Source organism: Thalia democratica, chromosome 3, assembly GCF_965202585.1.
Source record: "Thalia democratica chromosome 3, ktThaDemo2.hap1.1, whole genome shotgun sequence".
In the NCBI taxonomy this organism is placed as follows: Eukaryota; Metazoa; Chordata; class Thaliacea; order Salpida; family Salpidae; genus Thalia; species Thalia democratica.
The window spans coordinates 52,110,158-52,129,695 of NC_139167.1; the positions used below are offsets into that span (position 1 = coordinate 52,110,158).

At 26.3% G+C, this 19,538-nt stretch overlaps 1 protein-coding gene across 1 annotated transcript; it reads left to right on the top strand.

Annotated features, from left to right (window-relative positions):
* The first annotated feature begins 975 nt into the window (after positions 1-975).
* LOC145831943 (ATP-binding cassette sub-family D member 3-like) lies at positions 976-16,573 on the top strand. Its single transcript, XM_082939298.1, has 18 exons — positions 976-1,166; positions 7,958-8,038; positions 8,251-8,391; positions 8,736-8,805; positions 8,926-9,023; positions 9,488-9,611; positions 9,712-9,821; positions 10,992-11,104; positions 11,167-11,283; positions 11,459-11,556; positions 11,866-11,957; positions 12,178-12,261; positions 12,958-13,041; positions 13,186-13,327; positions 13,759-13,938; positions 15,092-15,187; positions 15,724-15,885; positions 16,162-16,573. Exons 1-18 carry the CDS (start codon positions 1,054-1,056, stop codon positions 16,240-16,242), a joined length of 1,986 nt encoding a protein of 661 aa, XP_082795424.1. The 5' UTR covers positions 976-1,053; the 3' UTR covers positions 16,243-16,573.
* The last annotated feature ends 2,965 nt before the right edge of the window (positions 16,574-19,538 follow it).

Below are 19,538 nucleotides of genomic sequence, written 5' to 3' on the forward strand. Positions count from 1 at the left end.
TTCATTACTATGCATTTGTATGTATTAATTTGTACGTAGTTTTTACGAAATAGGTATTATATAACTACCTTACTAATTCAAAGCATTTTTTAACTTTTTTTTTTCAATAAATAATTTGCTGGTGTAAGAAGAAAATTATTAGTAAATTTAGAAAAGAAACCTGGTAGAATTCTAACCTGTCCTTTTACATTCTAAAGCTTAAAAGACTTATCATTAAAGTCTTTTAATTTTTTTAAAATGCTATACAGGACCTTAAAATTAATCTACCAAATAAATTTGACTTAATACATATTTTTGCTCAGCGGGCCACATTTACATGGTCGCGAGCCGCAAAATTTTCTTTTGCAGGCCGCATTCCATTCAAAAAAATAACTTGCTCGCGGGCCGCAGTTTGCCGACCCCTGACTTATAACTATAATTGGTTAGAAAAATTAAAAGTTTAGAAATGTATAGGTTTAAGACAGATCAAGTAATAAAAGTAAAAAAAAAAATGTTCGAAATAAACTAAATTACATTAAAAAAAACTGAAATATCAAGTCAGTAGAACAAGTTGCTGAATAATTAAAAACATACTTAAATTAAAGCAATTGCAAGTTAAAGTTAGAACTTTTAGTAAAATAATTGATATCCGATTTGTTATACATTGTTTATTGAATGATAAAAGAGAAGCACTTTAAAAGTTTGGTCTAAGAAACTTGTGTACGTAAGAAACTTTCGGTTATTGATTCGAACGTTACATGCTTTAACAATCTATTATGACAAAAAAAAACATTTAAAACTTAAAACTTTAACAAGTAATAACGGCAAATCAATTTTTGTTTCGTTTTTTTTTCTATACTTTGAAAAATATTAATGAAGCATAACTTGCAAAGTGTTCAAAAACTCTTTTATAAAAGTTCCATCTTTGGGAAATTAAAAAAAAAAAACTTTTGTTTTCTACAAAACAAACTTTGTAGTAACCAGATTAACATAATTAGTCTTTTTATAGATTATATTGTTAAAATTGGTTATTATGAAATTTTAAACAAAAATTATTTACAAATACAGTTTAAAATGGTTGCTTTCAGCAAACTTCTCCAAAACAACCATGTGAAGAAAACAGCATATATATCTGGAGTAGCTGCAATTGTTTATTTTGTTGGATCATATAAAAGAAAAAGTTCAAAGTAAATTTTGATTTTAAATCCGGCCATAGTATACTATTTATTTAATACAAATTGTATTAATTTATTTTAAAAGTGTGTAAAAGTTGTCATAACCTGTTGTAAAATGTTTTTATTTGTAAACATAACATTAACACTCAAAAGTTCCATTTAGAGTTTGTTTTAATTTAATCTAATTGTTATTATATTGGTGTTTTAAGATAGTTAATTAACCAGAATTTTGTTCAGACATGACTAATATTTATTGTTTACTTTTTAAATATTCATAAAAATCATTGCTAATAGCTTGTTAAAAAGATTCTAACTAAACAAGTTTTTTTGAATATAATAACAACAATTTGACAGTGCTTTTCTAAATTCAGCTGAAGCACCTTTAAACAATTAACAATTTTGAAAACCTTTAACAACTCCATGCAATTGAGTTACTTGTTTAACACAGCAAAGCATGCTTCAGTTGAAAAAAGAAAAATACTGTGCAAATTGTTGTAATTATTCTTAGTTTTTTACAATTGTGTCATAAATTAATGCCAACTCGGACTACTTTAATGTAACTAAGGCTAACTTTTCCTGGTTTCTATAGTTAGCTGAATATTTGCATTCTTGCATCCTTACATTCTTATAATTTTATCTTGTGCACCAAGCTTGCAGTGTACATTACATTGTTTTAATGTTTTGTATATGTATTCTTATAAGTTGTTTCCAAAAATAAAGTTAAAGAGAAAAATATTAAGGATGCCGTAGATAATTGACACCTGAAGATGAAAAAACTGTATAAGTTGTATAGATACTATATACTAGTGCACCAAACCTGCAGTTGTATATGTATTTGGTTTTTTTATTGTTAGGTGTTGATTATGACATCAATAATGTTTTTTGAAGGTTTGAAGCGCTTACTAAGTTGAACCTATAACTTATTGCCATGAAATTTATTTTGATCCATTCTATCTTCATCTGGAGTACATACTGGTATCTTCAGTTTTTCTTAAAATTTTAAGTTTGGATTGAGTTGATGCACAATTTTTCAAGCCTGTTTACACACTGCAACACCTAAAATGACTTGAATGCCTTTCTCTGGTGTGCCTTCTCTTGTAGCCTTCTATCAACTTTTTCTTTGCAAACTACTTGCTAGAGTCTTGCATTAAAAAGTTTTTTTTTTTATTTACCTCTTCTGTTTGCTTCAAAAATGCAGTCTTAGTAGGAAAATTTTTGTTGTAGTAGTAGCTATTACTAATGTTTGGAATGTAAATTTATTTCTCTAACAAGCAGCTGTCATTTATTTCTTTGATCAAAAAGTACTTCTCTATGTCATCTTCCACATTGAACATTAGATCTTTTTTTTATTGACCATTATTGGATCTTTGATTAAGCCCACATCAATTCAGCCATTCAGTTCTAAGATTTTCTCAATAATTAATAATAATTAGCAAACACATTGAGAAAGCTGAGATCCTGCATGTTCAATGCTTATATTTTATTCAGTTTAAACACCTCCAGTTTTCTGATAAACGCTAGCCATGATTGTTGACTAATCCCAAGGTCAACTCTTGGTCAAATTAGAGATGTTGTATTTGTAACACCTGTATAATTGAATGAAATTTGTGATCGGTAGTGCACATTGTTGTGAATGTTAAGAATGCTACTTACAATGTTGCTTGATACATCTGGTGTTTGGTAAATACAACTCTTTATTAGACAGTCAATGATAATCATATTACTCAGTTATTTGGAATCGTTCATAAAAATCAACACATTGTTTAAGGCCATAAGGAAGGGAACAGATCTAAATTGCATAAGGGGACTAAATTGCACAAGAACAAAGTTGAACAAAGCAAAATTTGCACCAGAGCACAAAATTGCACAAGGGAGCAAAGTTGCACAAAGACGATTTTGCACCAAAGGTCAATTTTGCACAATTTACATTTTTGTACAATTTACATTTTTGCACCAGAGTAAAAAATACAGAAAAATTAAATAAAACTTGAAAAAAAATTTTCTTTAAAAAGCTACTGACTGAGAGTAAGGGTAAGGGGAAACAGTGATAGACAAAAAAAAAATTACTACAGAAAAAAAAAAAAAATTAACCTGTGCAAAATTGTCTGCTTGTGAAATTTATTTTTGTGCAATTTTGTACCGTCATGCAAAAGTATCTTTGTGCACTAATGCAATTTTGTATGCTTGTGCAAATTAGACAGCTACTCATAGGGAGACATCCACCTTGATTTTTACAAGTTAATCTTATTTTGTAGAGTTTAATCTAAGCTATAAGAATTTTTAAACTTCTTAACAAAATTCAAATCAACTTTTGAGATGTGAGCTATCAAAGTCTGTGACCTCAATAAGTTCCTTATAGAAGGCGTAAACAAAAGGCACAAAAAAAACTATTTCACTAAAAATCTATACTCCCTTTATTTTGAAACCAATCTTCTTCAAATTGTTACAGTAAGTCTACTACTAATATTGAAATTAACTCAATGTAGGTTTTTTTAGCTTTGAAAAATAAAAGTTTGAAAAAAAAAATATTTTTTTAGTTTTTATATATTTTTTTATTTTATAATATTTGAAAAAACCAAACATTAAAAGTCTTTTAAACTATAAAAAGAAATGTTTCCTGAAAATTTTGAGCTCGCTAGCTTGCAAAAAAAAGAAGTTATATTTTTAGTATTTTTTTGAAATTATGAGAAAATTGAGTATGAAAAAAGTCCATACATTTGTATTGATTAATAATTTATTGACAAAAATTGCAACCTTACTAATCCGGTTTCACCTAAAAAAGGATCTTCAGAGTTAGGGAGCAATAAAAATGAAGCACACTGATATATATATAGAAAAAACAATCAAATTAATTGGCACTAATCAGGCTAATCAGCACTAATTAGACATAAATTAGTAATAATTAAGTAATTTATAGATATTTTTGAGTGAAAATAATTAATAACTTTATAAAAAAAACTTTTTAAAAACTTATTATGCTTAATTAGTAAATTATCATAAAATTTATAAAAGTCTAAAAATTAAAGATTAAGTTTAACATGTAAGATAGTAAAAATAAGACACAACAAGCAAACAATAAATCAAAAATAACAAGATCTATAATGGGGACACATAGCGGTTAATTCTTTTCTGATATTTAGTGATTTAATTCTATCTGCTTCTGCTATAGCCATTCTTTCCAGATTGCAGATTTAACAGTTGTCGGCTTTCTTCGGGACTGAGCTTTTAACTTTGTATAGTACTTGCCAATTGATTTTGGCAAAATTGATATTGTTTATAATGGCAAATTTAGATAGCGTAGTTGTTTGGGTTTTTTTGAGAACACTGTATTTGTGTTGCTGCCATCTTTTTTTGAAGGATACCCCTGTTGATCCTATGTATTCCTTATTCCTAATAGAAGCCTTATAGATGCCTTTTAGTAAGCATTCTCCTTTAAAAGAGCAGTTGGTTTTGTCACTGCAGTTGCAAGTCTTATCTTTTTTGTTTAAATCATCTAAAATCCTTTTGTTATGGGTATTTATAACGTTTTTTAGGTTTGGAAGGCAACTATAAGAAATTTTAATGGTGTTCTTGTTAAAGATCTTATGGAGTTTGTTATTTCTTGGAAAATGAAGTCGTATAAGATCCAAAATTTTTTTTACCAATATTTGTTTTTACAGAATTGCAGAATGGAGGGTTGAAGTAAATAATTTTCCTGGACTTTCTAGTCTTTTTATTGGGCTTTAAGATAGATTCATTGTAGTTTTTGAGTTTGTTGTGTCCGCTTTCAGCCAAGGCTTCATTGTAGTCTTTTTTGATGCTATTGAAAATCTCTTTGCTACTGGAAAGTTTATTTAATCTGTTACTAACCATTGGACCTATGCTCTTTCTTATTAGTTTAGGGTGATTTGATTGGTTGTTTACATATCTTATATGCGAGTTTTCTTTTCGAAATGGGGCATAAGTGTTATTTGATAAACTCAATGTGATGTCTAAATAATCAGTTTGGATTAAATTTGCTTCTACAGTTATCTTAAACCCGTGATTCTGGAAAATCTTTCTGATTGATTTAGCTGCCCCTCATTTTCACATTTGGATTTCTTTAAAACCGTTAGACCATCGTCCCGGTATAGTCCAAATGAAACTAAGGTGTAAATTGAAGACAAATTAGACAAGATATATAATCCTATAAGATTGCAAATTTCTGCACCCATATAGCTGCCCATATGCACATCGAAGTTGTTAGTATCGTCTTTCTTAACCCATTCTACACCTTTAGAATCTGATAAGACACTCATGCAGGAATGTAATATAATATTTATATCTTGAGGAGTTATATTAGTATATGCCTCAGCAAATTTCAAAGCCTTAATTAATTCGTTCTTTGATATTGAGGGATAAAACTTATCAATATCAAATTTCAAGAAGCACAGCTTCTTTTTGTTTTCGATTTTATTAAACCAGTCAATAACAGATTAAATAAATTTTCCAGTAGCGAAGAGATTTTCAATAGCATCAAAAAAGACTACAATGAAGCCTTGGCTGAAAGCGGACACAACAAACTCAAAAACTACAACAAATCTATCTTAAAGCCCAATAAAAAGATTAGAAAGTCCAAGAAAATTAATTCCTTCAACCCTCCATTCTGCAATTCTGTAAAAACAAATATTGGTAAAAAATTTTTGGATCTTATACAACTTCATTTTCCAAGAAATAACAAACTCCATAAGATCTTTAACAAGAACACCATTAAAATTTCTTATAGTTGCCTTCCAAACCTAAAAAACGTTATAAATACCCACAACAAAAGGATTTTAGATGATTTAAACAAAAAAGATAAGACTTGCAACTGCAGTGACAAAACCAACTGCCCTTTTAAAGGAGAATGCTTACTAAAAGGCATCTATAAGGCTTCTATTAGGAATAAGGAATACATAGGATCAATAGGGGTATCCTTCAAAAAAAGATGGCAGCAACACAAATACAGTGTTCTCAAAAAAACCCAAACAACTACGCTATCTAAATTTGCCATTATAAACAATATCAATTTTGCCAAAATCAATTGGCAAGTACTATACAAAGTTAAAAGCTCAGTCCCGAAGAAAGCCAACAACTGTTAAATCTGCAATCTGGAAAGAATGGCTATAGCAGAAGCAGATAGAATTAAATCACTAAATATCAGAAAAGAATTAACCGCTATGTGTCCCCATTATAGATCTTGTTATTTTTGATTTATTGTTTGCTTGTTGTGTCTTATTTTTACTATCTTACATGTTAAACTTAATCTTTAATTTTTAGACTTTTATAAATTTTATGATAATTTACTAATTAAGCATAATAAGTTTTTAAAAAGTTTTTTTTATAAAGTTATTAATTATTTTCACTCAAAAATATCTATAAATTACTTAATTATTACTAATTTATGTCTAATTAGTGCTGATTAGCCTGATTAGTGCCAATTAATTTGATTGTTTTTTCTATATATATATCAGTGTGCTTCATTTTTATTGCTCCCTAACTCTGAAGATCCTTTTTTAGACGAAACCGGGTTAGTAAGGTTGCAATTTTTGTCAATAAATTATTAATTAAATTAGCTCTCTATTTCAAGATTGAGCACTATTATTCATTTGGTTTCCAAATTATTTTACATTTGTATTGAAAACTTTTGAAAAAAATGTCTTTATCTCACAAGCAAATTAAAACTTATATATATACTACAAAAACTTGATTGTAGTTTATACTGAAGCTTTCATATAAGAGCAAATATTAGCTTTTGAAAAAAAAATGCAGGACCCCCTATGGCCTTAATTTATTTAGTTGTGAATTATAAACCATCTTAAATAAAAGTCTTATTAGTATATGGAAGTATAATAATCTAAGAACTAGTCAAAAAGCTACATAACTGTATATAAATATACAATGAATTAATCAATATATAATTTACAATCTACTAAAAAGTTATTTCAAACATCTGTTACATTTTAAAACCTGTTAAAACAGTTAAATAGTTTTTAAATTTAATATTAAACTTGTAAAAGTCTATCTAAGCCTTATATGAAAATAAATGTAGGCGTAAACTATGTTTTAATGCCAAAATGAATAGTTTATACATGCAAAGAATTGTAAAAACTGTTATTTGACATACATGGTTTAAAGTTTAAAAAACCCTGTAAACGTTTTTATAAATATCAGCATTTAACTAAATAAGTTGACCTTTCAAAGGTTGAGGTTTATATAGATTTTATAACAATTTATATTTACTATATGTTACTAATTTGCAACAGTTCTATTTCCAACTTTCTATACATAAATTTTAACTGCTAGTCCATTTAAAATAGTTAAGTATCTTTTTTAAGACAAAAAACTAGATAGATATCAGTTGTATAACTTTTTCATACCTAGAAGCTAAATTTAATATAAAAGTTAGGTGTCAAATATGTAGTTGCTAAAACAATTTTCGCAACTAATGATTTTTTGGGTATCAAAGACATTGAAGTTGTTTGTATAAATGATTTTATTACTCTCAGAGCACTGATTTTAACTCTAAGATTTAATTATTTAAAAAAATGAGATTTTCTGTTTTTAAATCTATCAGAACAAAGCCTAAATACAAATAAAAATTGTAAGTTTAGACTACTTGTAAAAACTTGAAGCTTGTAAAATGCATTTAATGACTTTGTAATTCTAGCTGTTGAAATATATTTATAAATTTTTAAAGTTTTTGTTTTATTATTATTCTGTTTTGCTCACTGTTACAAAAATTGAGTTACTGTTGTTGCTTTTAATTTCTCAGCATATATTAATTTTTTAACAACTGTTTTTAGTAAACATGCTTTTGTTGGAGGAGCTGCACCCACAAAAGGAGATAAAAAAGAAAAAGTTCTTGTTGACAAAACTTTCTTAAAGTAAATTGACTCTTATTCAAAAAAAAACATACATTAAGTTGTACCATATTATTTAACTACTGCATGTTTGAAAAATACTTGTATAAATTTTTAGTCAACTTTTCATTTAAATTTTGCATTTTTTAAACTGTTTTTAATGCTTTAATAAAATAAACTTGTTTCTTCTTGTTATTTGTAGTTGTAAAAATATTTATAAGAAATTATTTTTTCAGGCGCCTGATTAGAATTTTAAAAGTATTGGTACCAAATTTCTTTTGTAAAGAAGTTGGGTTTATCATACTTATAGCAGTTATGCTTGTAATACGAACTGGTTTTGATGTTTGGATGATTCAAAATGGGACAGCAATTGAAAGGTAGCAATGTTATTTCAATTTTTTCAAATTTAAGCCTGTTGAATTATACACAGTTTTTTGAAAGTATATTGTAGTAATGAAATGATTAAAAATAAAAATCTTCAGTCACATAATCACTTAAAAATTTGATTCACTACTTTAATTTAAACAATATTTAAGTTTATATTTCATGATTTAGCTTTTTTTAATAGTTCAGTATCCCTGTTTGCCTTTTTTCCTTTCATCTTTATGTTAACTTTAATACACTATAAAATTGTATTTAGTAGCAATAATTGTTGTTAAAAGTAGTACATATTTTATCAATTAAGTTATTTTGTAACTTTTTATAATAACAAATTTTACAGCGCAATCATTGATAGAAACTACAGTAGATTTATTGGACATTTGTTTAGTTACATTTGGTCTCAACCGGCTGTTAGTTTTATGAGATTTTCTATATTTGTATTTAATACTATACATGTAGTAAATGTCTGAAAATATTAAACTATGATTAGTTTTGCTTCGGTTAATGTAAAACTGTGAATTTTTTTATAGCTAGCTTTGACTAATCAGCTATTGAAATATGGATTAAATTCATTAAAATTGAGGTTCCGAATGAGATTCACAATGAGCATTTTCAATAGCTACCTAAAGTTAGTTTTAAAGTTTGACTGATTTTATTATATCCATAAACTATTTGTAGTAATCATGCAGCATTGTTTTTTGATCATAAATGTTAGATTTTATAAAAAAAAAGTAAGTTTTTCTAAAATTTTTTATGAAGATAGTGAAGGTGATCGTTTTTCTTGAGTATAACGTTTAAAAGGTGATATTTGTAAAATATTTACCATCATGACGCTAAGTCTTTATATGTTGTAAGTTGATAAACCTGCACCATTGTTTTATATCATAAGTGTTAAGTTTTGTACAAAAACAACATTAAAAGTTTATTTTTCCAAAATTTTGTATGGAGATAGTGAAGGAGATTATTTTTTTTTGAGTGTTAGGTTTAAAAAGTTCTGTTTTATAAAGTTTATACCAACATGAAATTAAATGTTTATAAATCTTTTTATGTCTGATTTTTAATGAAAGTTTTAAAGCTTACCCAACAACACAGCGGACATACATACTACAAAATGAGCAACATAGACAACAGAATAGCCAATGCAGATCAGCTTATAACCCAGGACGTTGAAAGATTTTGCAATTCACTTGTAGATCTTTATTCAAATCTTAGCAAGGTAAGTAATTTAATGTTTTTTCTTCGTAAAAGCAAATTTAAAGTTATTTTAAGTCTGATTACAGTAGGACTAACAAACAAGTAAATAATAATAATTACAGCCTCTTTTGGATATGGTTATATACATATACAGATTGACTGGAACTATAGGACCTCAAGGTCCAGCCCGAATGATAGCATACCTTGTATTTTCCGGAGCTTTCTTAAACAGGTTTCAACTTGTTTTTAACTTTGGTTATTTGAATGTAAAAACTAATAAAAATATTATTTTTTGAGTTAGTATCGTATGGAAGCAAATTACTGTTACATGTAAACTTTTTTAGAATTTTTTGAAAAAAATTTTAAGCTAAAGAGCCTTATTTTTCATGAAAATTTTAATGTTCTTCAATTAAAATATTTTTGAGAAGTCCTTAATATTATTTAATCCCATAGCTGAATAAGTTTTTATGTATACATTGAAGAGCTTTACACGTTTAAATTTAAACTAAAAATTTTGGTAACATTATATAAAAGTCTATACTACTACTATAATTTATCTTTATAATAAACATGTTTCATATTGTCAGCTATGAAGTATACTCAAAAAATTTTGTCATGAAAAGACCCCATATATTTTAAAGCTACAAAGTGATAGCTTCTTTTATATTTTTATATGTCTGCTGAATCATATAATTAATTAAAGTCAACTTGATTGGTATCTAGCCATCAATATATTGACCATTTATGTTTTTGTAGTCTTTTTGAGAGTTGTGTTAAGTTTGTTGGCTAACTTCCGGCTTTTCAAAAAATGTTATATGTAAAGTTTTTATGTGGGTATATTCTAGATAGTACGTATGAAATTATAATTTAAAGTGTATTTTTTATAAAGATATATAGTATCTGCAATACATGAGTAAAAACAGGTTTTATTATAATTATTTTAGCCTATAAATATCTAAAAATTTTTGTGTAAGCCAACAAAGTCTTTTAAGTAAGTTTAAATTGTTATAGCATATTATAAAGAATCTAATTGTTTACTTAGCAAACATAGAAGTTTTTGTTTGAAATTGTAAAAGTTAAAGGCCACCATAATATATGAATTTTTTTTTAAACATTATGGCAAAAACATTTAACTAAAAGCAATTGAGGCTCATTTACTTTACAGTTTTAGTTTAACTGCATACAAACTAAGTAAACTCTGTATTCTGCTGGTAAAACATTAAATATAATAAAAGTATTATTAAAGAAGTAAATGTCATGTATATATATATTTTTTAATTAAATCTGTTAAATTTTTAATGGGTATAAACACTGTTTTTAAAATATTTTAACATAAGAGTTGTTTTATTTTAGTGTTACAAGCAGCTTTTAGTTGTACACTAATTATATACAAACCATACAGTTTGAGAAGACCGATTGGTAAATTGACGGTGACAGAGCAACGTTTAGAAGGAGAATACAGATACGTGAACTCCAGGTTGATCACAAACAGTGAACAGATTGCATTCTACAATGGTTTGCTGCTGTAGTGTGATCTTTTAGTAGAACTTTAATTATTACATATTTTTATTTTTCAGGTAACGATAAAGAAAAGGAAATTCTAACTGGTTCATTTTTCAACTTGTACAATCATCTGAAGAAGTTTTTGAAGTTCAGATTTAATATGGGTATAATAGACGACGTAGTAGCAAAGTGTAAGTTGACTACTTTAAGCTTCATTATTGTATATTTAAGCTATTTAGAAGGTTTCATTTACTGTATTTTTAGCCCTAAAATCTATCTACTGAAATAAATAATTTTATTGATATTGATTATAACCATAAGGTTTCAGAGGTATTTAGTTCCATCAGCAAAACTTTAAATAAACAGATACGGCAACAACAATCGGCTACTTGATTGTCAGCAGGCCTTTTATGGATATGGACAATAAGAGGTTTAAGAATGCCACGCAGCCCCAACTGCTTGAGGTAAAAATTTCTCACTACACCGTATTCTCTTTTGTTCAACTGTTAATGTGTAAACAATTTGTATATTTACTTTTCAAAGTAAAATTAAGTTGTCAAACCAAAACAGTTTTATATTTTTACTTAAATAACGTTTAAAAATCAAAAACATCAAGTTCAAAACAACGTACAAATTATTGTCAGTTAATTATTCACTAATAATCAAAATAAGCTTTTGTTTGTTTTACTTGCAAGTTATTATAAAAATATCCGCGCATACTTTAAATTTGCGTAACATTAAACAACATGTAAGTGTGACGTAATAATCAACAGGACTACTACAGAAGCGGTAGAATGTTAGTGAGGCTTTCTCAGGCCATTGGAAGAATTGTGTTGGCTGGTAGAGAAATGTCGCGTCTTGCTGGGTCAGTTTTTGTTATTTTCTTAAAGAAACAATTTATATTTACGTAAACTTATAACTTTCAAATTCAGTATTCTTGAAGGTTTAATCTTTTTGTTTATTAAACAAAAGTTTTAAAATCTTTCTCGGATGTGTTTGTTAATGAAATATGTTTATATTTGAATACATATAAATAAAGCTAATGAAATCCTTTAAATAATTGCCTCAGCAAAACATACAAACAGGTTCACTGCGCGAGTCACTGAGCTTATGAAAGTTACAGACGAACTGAATAAAGGAATTTACCAAAGAACTATGGTGCAAAAAGTGTAAGTTACTATTATCAATAAAACGTTTCAGTGGTGCAAATGAGCTTTTAAGTTAAACTACACTTTACAGTTTTGTTTTTGCAGTTTTAAGCTTACTTTTATGTTTTATACAATCCTGTGAGTAGTTATTTTTGATTTTCTTACAAAATAAGTGATTAAAGTTGAAAGCTAACATAAAGTTTTTCAAACTAAAATAAAAAACTTAATGAAGCTAATAAATCTAAGCTAATTTTTTTTTTCTTAAACCATTTATAAAGTCCGTAACCAACCAAATATTATTTATTAGTTTGAATTCATTTTTAAGAAATGAATTTAGGTAAAAGTAATTGAAATTGTAACAATTTGGTTTTTGTTAAGTCTTTGTTTGTTAATTTTCGACAATTTTTTTTTATTTTTACAGTAAGTTTATATTAAGAATTAAGTTTATATATCAAATTTTTTATAACTGGTTTTCTTATATCTATTTTCGAAAGCTGTAGAAATTGCAATTAATCTAGTTTTTTAATTATTGTGTAGAAAACTAAATACTGTGATGTTTCGATATCAAACTAATTTGTTAAAATTTTTATAGGTGGTTGTAAGAACTGTACTTGTTAACAAAAATCTTTTTTTTTTAGTTTTAAAATATTTGTGTTAGTTAAACCTTTTTTTACTAAAATAATAATTACGCCCTATAATCAATATCGTTTTTTATAGAAATTCATCAAGTGATACGACAGATGAAGAAAACTTACCACTAGTGCCGTGCAACAATGTTTCTTTGGAAGATTTTCTAATTGAGTGAGTGTATACATAACACTTTGAGATTTAATTCCTTTTGTAAATTGAATAAATTAAAAATGTATTCACTTCTTGACTCTTTTGATAAACCAAAATTTATGTAGATATTTATTAAATTTCATAGGACAACAATATAAAATTCAGATTTGAAAAAGTGCCTCTAGTGACACCCAACGGAGACGTTTTGGTGAAAGAAATAAACTTCAAGGTGCCCAGCGGCAGGAACGTAGTTATTTGCGGACCGAACGGTTGCGGCAAGAGCTCCTTGTTCAGAGTGCTTGGTGAGGTGAGTCAAATTTAACAAAATTTTACAGATATTTAAAGCAGTCTTCCTTGAACATTGTATTTCTTAATAGTTTTACTTTTCAATACTTTTATATACATATTTGTATATTGATTGATGAATTCCTAAATCAAACATACTTCACTCTATAAGATATTTTCGGTTGTAACAAAATTCATATTGAAATAAAACTTCTGTTATATTAAGAGTTTAATTATAACTGAAGATCCCTCATAGAGTGAAACACTGTGTGTACAATCGTTTATATTTTTACAGCATCATTTTTAGGATAACTCAAGTTAAAACAAATATTAAAAATAAACAAAACTGTAGTACATTTTGTAAACACAAATTTATACAACAAATATAAAGCTTTTATATTCTAAGCGTGCATAAAGTTCATACACAAAAAATATTTGAAACAATCCAAACAGCTGTGGCCGATGTTCGGGGGCAACCTGACGAAGCCGCACAGGAGCAAGTTGTTCTACGTCCCGCAGAAGCCGTACATGGTGGTCGGGACGCTGAGGGACCAGATAATCTACCCGGACACGAGGGAGCAGATGAGGAAGAAGGGGCTGACCGACGACGACCTGATGGAGTACCTCAAAGACGTTTGTTTTCTTTTTGATGACTTTGAACAGATAATATTTAAAATTTGTAGACATTTTAGGTTGTTTGTGTTAAAGTCCTTGGTTATTAGTTTATGAAAAGGTTTTAGAAAAAAATTCTGCTAAAGTGTCTGTCTTTGAATTTAGTGTTAGTTTCAAAAATTCTTGATTGCTAAAGTGTTTGGAAAATAAAAAGTGACATCTAAATTTGTCTGAATACCAATTACCTAACAGCTAGTTATGGTGTTTAAGGTATCTATTTTTATTGATAAGTTTTAGTAATTAACTTCACTAATAATTACAAATAACAGTTTTATTTTTTCAGTTAAACGGGTTTAATGGTAGATTTTTATATGATCTTTGTTTTTTCCATCAGTTACTGCTAAATAATGTATTTAAACATAAAAACCTAATTAAGTTTTCCATATTTAATTTAAAAATGTACTATTTTAAGCAAACTTCTTTTTTAATTTTTGCGGTTTTAAAATTGTCTATGCTAATACAAAGTGATTATAATTAAACAATTTTGTGTATAAACTTTATTTTACTTTTTTCAATAGTGTACAAAATTTTTATTTAAAACTTATATATTTTGGGGCGTAAAAAGAAAATATTCGAATAAATACTAACAGTTTAAAAACAATTAAACTATCCTTAAAATCCTTAAATATAGGTTTGTTTAATTTAATAAACGCAATTTAAATATGTTTTAATTTGTTTTTGTGAATAAAGTCATGATGCGAATAATGTAAAGGTCTGATTTTGCTACATTATTTAATTTAAAGTTATTAAAACAAAAAATATAGTGTTTTTCTTGTAACTTTTATTGTAAATAAAGTTATAATACAACTAATGTACAGGTATGACTGTGCTACATTATTTTATTTAAAGTTATTGAAACAAAAACTATAGTGTTTTTCTTGTAAATTTTATTGTAAATAAAGTCATAATACAAATAATGTAAAGGTATGACTGTGCTAGATTATTTAAATTTGAATAGTGAAACACAAATTAAAATGTTCTTCGTAACTATTTCTGAAAATGTAATACAAATAATGTAAAGGTGAAATTGGAGGAAGTGATCTTACTTTATACACATATAATTTATTGACCATATTACTCGTATTGTAAGTACTCTTACAATCATAATGTGCAGGTGAGATTGGAGGAAGTTGTCAAATCGCACGGGGGATGGGATCAAGTCGAAGATTGGATGGATGTTTTGAGTGGAGGCGAAAAACAACGTGTTGCTGTTAGTGCTTATTATTTTTATTTTTAAGAATTGTAGTGTTTTAAAAAGTTGATTTAATGTAACAAAGTTGAAAATTAACTCAGATGGTAATAAGTTTAACAAATTTCCTAAATTACCTATAAAATTATTATAAATTAAGCCTAAATGAACATCTACAGATAAATACTTATGGTCTCATACAAAATATTTTAAAAAATTACATGCACTTTTAACCTTTTTTTTAATTCAAAAAAGAGGATTTGAATCAATTGAACAAACAAAGAATATTTATTTTAATACTTTGTAGTATATAATGTTTTTTTTTAATAACTTATAAAGGTTCTTCAAAAATATTATAGTAAACTATTACTACAAAATTTAAAGCTGGATAAGGCTTACACCTAAAAATATACATTACAGTTATTGTCAAAAAATAAGTGTTTTTTATTTTGATACAATTTATTACAAAATGATTTTGATTTATTTGTGTAGTCTAGCTAAACATATTTAATAATTTAATCACTGAAATGTCGGCTGTTAGTTTCTAATGTTTACAGATGGCTCGTCTGTTCTACCACAAGCCGCAGTTCGCCATCTTGGACGAGTGCACTTCCGCGGTCAGCGTTGACGTGGAAGAAATCATGTACTCTCGTTGCAGGGAAATACCCATCACTCTATTCACCATTTCCCACCGAAAGTCTTTGTGGGCCCATCATGAGGTAATTGAGATTAGAATTGATTGTTGTAGGAATTTTTTTGCATGTTTAATTAAAATTTTTTGAAAATTTGCTTTTAATAACTTGAAAGACTTGGATAATTGAATATTAATTTGATAAAGTACAATTTGTTTATATCTTTTAATTGATAAACAATGTTTTAACTATAAATTAATATTTCGGAGAAATTATAAAACAAAAACGAATAAAATTTAAGCTAACATTTTTATGCTTTTTATAATTAAACGTTATGGAAATTAACTATAACTTTTTGTTTAGTATTATTTGTGGATGGACGGCAGAGGCGACTTCAAATTCGAACCAATCCAGAAAGGAGTTACAGAACCTTTCGGATCCTGATTTTAATTAATTGAGATATTTATTTTGTTTGTTTCATGTTTGTCCGTGCAATTCTCAACACTTATTATCTGTTTAATTTTCTGTGTTTTAAAAGTTTATTTTTTATAATTGCCTTTATTTTACTAGTTTAATCATTTATGCAGTAATTACAAATCATTTAATAATGAAAACTTAGTATTTATTTTGTTAAAATCTGACTAATACAACTAATTTAATGTAATTTTTTTAATGTGTAGTTTTAAATTTGTATGACTATAAATACTATACTTTATAAACCAAGAATAAGCATATATTTAGGAAATAGCTTTGCATTCATACCAACTTCGTTATACTTTACACAATATTTCATAAATTTTTTAGTATAAAAAGCTATATTCTTTTTATTTTCAAAAGTTTTTCGGAAAACTCATTTTCGCTCAAAGAACTCGTCATTACTTATAAAAAAATAAAATTTATGAATGAAAATATTATAAGCAATGACGAGCTCTTTTAGCAAAACCGAGTTTTCAGAAAAAAAATTTAGAAATAAATTGTGTATTTGTTCTCCTTTTACTAAGTAGAAACCTCTAATTGTTTCTTTAATAATTAAGCGTATAGTTTAAAGGGGTGGATTGAAAAATCGGTTTTTTTTGTGATCATTTCAAACTAACGTTTTTGAAGTTGATATTCATTATAAATTTAATACCATGTCCAAATATCTACATAAATAGAGTGAACGACTATTCTAATTTAGACAATTTAAATTTACGTATTGATATCTATAAACCATTTTTATTTTTTGCAAAATTTTAAATATTTTTTTAGGTATAGTTAAATAGGTTATATTATATATCACATTTTTTAATATCAAAAGAAAATCAAAAAATGGTTTGTAGATATTGATAAAACCTACGTCCTACACATATATTTTTTTAAATATGTTTATATTTTAAAACATGGTCTCTTGAATACTTTTTTTACGAGTTTGAATTATCATGTACCACATATATACTGTAACAAATAAAGTTTAATTAAACTTATTTACAACTAAAATTACTACAATAAATGTAAAATATTGTAAGTGTTTAAACAATTACAGTGAGTAAATCAAATATTAAACTTAATATAAAATTTATACTAAAACTATAAAATAACAAAAAACATACTTTTTATTATTTCTTTAGTTTTTAAATATTTTTCACGTAAAATATAGTTACAAGTTAAAAACTATATTCGGTTTGAAAACGTGAAACTTAAAGAAATTATTACTTTGAGAACAAATAAGGAAAAGTAATACTTCTTTTATATTTTTTCTTTATCTTTAAGTTGTTTACTTACTTAAACGTTAAAAAAACGATAAGTTTGTTATAAAATAAAACTTGGAAAAAATTAAAAAAGAACAACCAATATAAGTTAAAATAAAAAAAGTCCTTATTTAAGTATTTTTTATAGTTAAAATTAATTTGTTTAAAATTTTTAAATGTTACGTACAGTAGGTTTACGATAAGTATGTTTTTTTGTAAAGTTTAAAATGAAAACAAAAAAGAGTTAAAAACCTTTTTACTTACTAAAGTTTTAAAACTTGATCATAAAAACGTTTTTGACCTTTTAGAACTACATATTTTAATTAACTATTCATATATGAATGATAAAAAAACGACTAGAACTGTTGAAAAAGCTTTTTTGTAACTATTTGTTATAAACAGCCTTTTTATTTAAAAAAAAAAGTTAAAATATCTTTAGTGGAGTTTAAAAACAATTAGTTTGGTTTTGGTACTGGTTTTAATTAAAAAGTTTAAACATAACTGACTCATTTTCGACAAAAGTTTATTTATTAATTTCGTTTAGCTCTCTTCAGAATAACATTGCTAAAAACTATGAATATTGTAGAGTAATTTTAGTTATATATAATGAATTTAAAAAGTCTAACAAAAAATAGTTACGTCATAAAGTATAAAAGTCTGTTTAGAAAAAGTTTGAAAAATAGAATAGAGCTGTACTGAACTAACTTGAAGTAATTTATAAGACAAAATTGCTAAAACAAAAACATTTAAAATAGTAGAAATTTTTACCTTAAACTAAATTAAATAAAAAGCACATTAAAAAATACGACAATAACGACAACAAAAATAATACTACTAAAGACCCTATTTGTAAAGTTTTAAATTGTAAAAATCTCTTTGTTTGCAAATTTTTGGCTCGCGAGACGTGAAGCCTAAAGGTGAACAGTCATCTATTCATCAGCACCTCCTCAACAACCCTGTTTGTGCCGAGAACTACCTGGATAGTAGGTTTGAAATCCTATCCCGAGCTAGAAACACCTACCATCTTTCAGTTCTAGAATCTCTGTTTATTAGATCTCGCGAGCCAAAAATTTGCAAACAAAGAGATTTTTACAATTTAAAACTTTACAAATAGGGTCTTTAGTAGTATTATTTTTGTTGTCGTTATTGTCGTATTTTTTAATGTGCTTTTTATTTAATTTAGTTTAAGGTAAAAATTTCTACTATTTTAAATGTTTTTGTTTTAGCAATTTTGTCTTATAAATTACTTCAAGTTAGTTCAGTACAGCTCTATTCTATTTTTCAAACTTTTTCTAAACAGACTTTTATACTTTATGACGTAACTATTTTTTGTTAGACTTTTCAAATTCATTATATATAACTAAAATTACTCTACAATATTCATAGTTTTTAGCAATGTTATTCTGAAGAGAGCTAAACGAAATTAATAAATAAACTTTTGTCGAAAATGAGTCAGTTATGTTTAAACTTTTTAATTAAAAACAATTAAATTTGAAAATCGAACTAAAGTTTTATAATCAAATGTCTTAGTGGATCAAAACATTGTAAGTTATAAGTTTTTCAAATATTAGTCTTTTAATTAAGTTAACACTAAAAAACGTTTAAACGACCCTTTTATAGGCCTTTATGAGAAAAAAGACAATATTAGGTTACAGCAACAACTTGAAAATAATTTTGTAATGCTTATCTATTATCAGTTATTCTATTTAACAAATTGCTACAAAAAATTATTGTAAACTTTATATTTTATATATTTTTTGATATATAACAACTAAACAGCCAAATAATATCAACTTATTTTCATTATATTATAATTAACTGTTTAACAAAACTTTAAGCTCTATAAATTCAATAAAAAGTACCAACATCTAAAGAAAAAATAAAACACCCCTATGCCTTTCATACATATTATTTAATATAATAAAAACTATTCAAACAACAATAAAGTTAATTTAATGCAAACTTTATAAAACAAAATTAAAAAGAAAAGTTTTATAAATTAAGTAATAATAT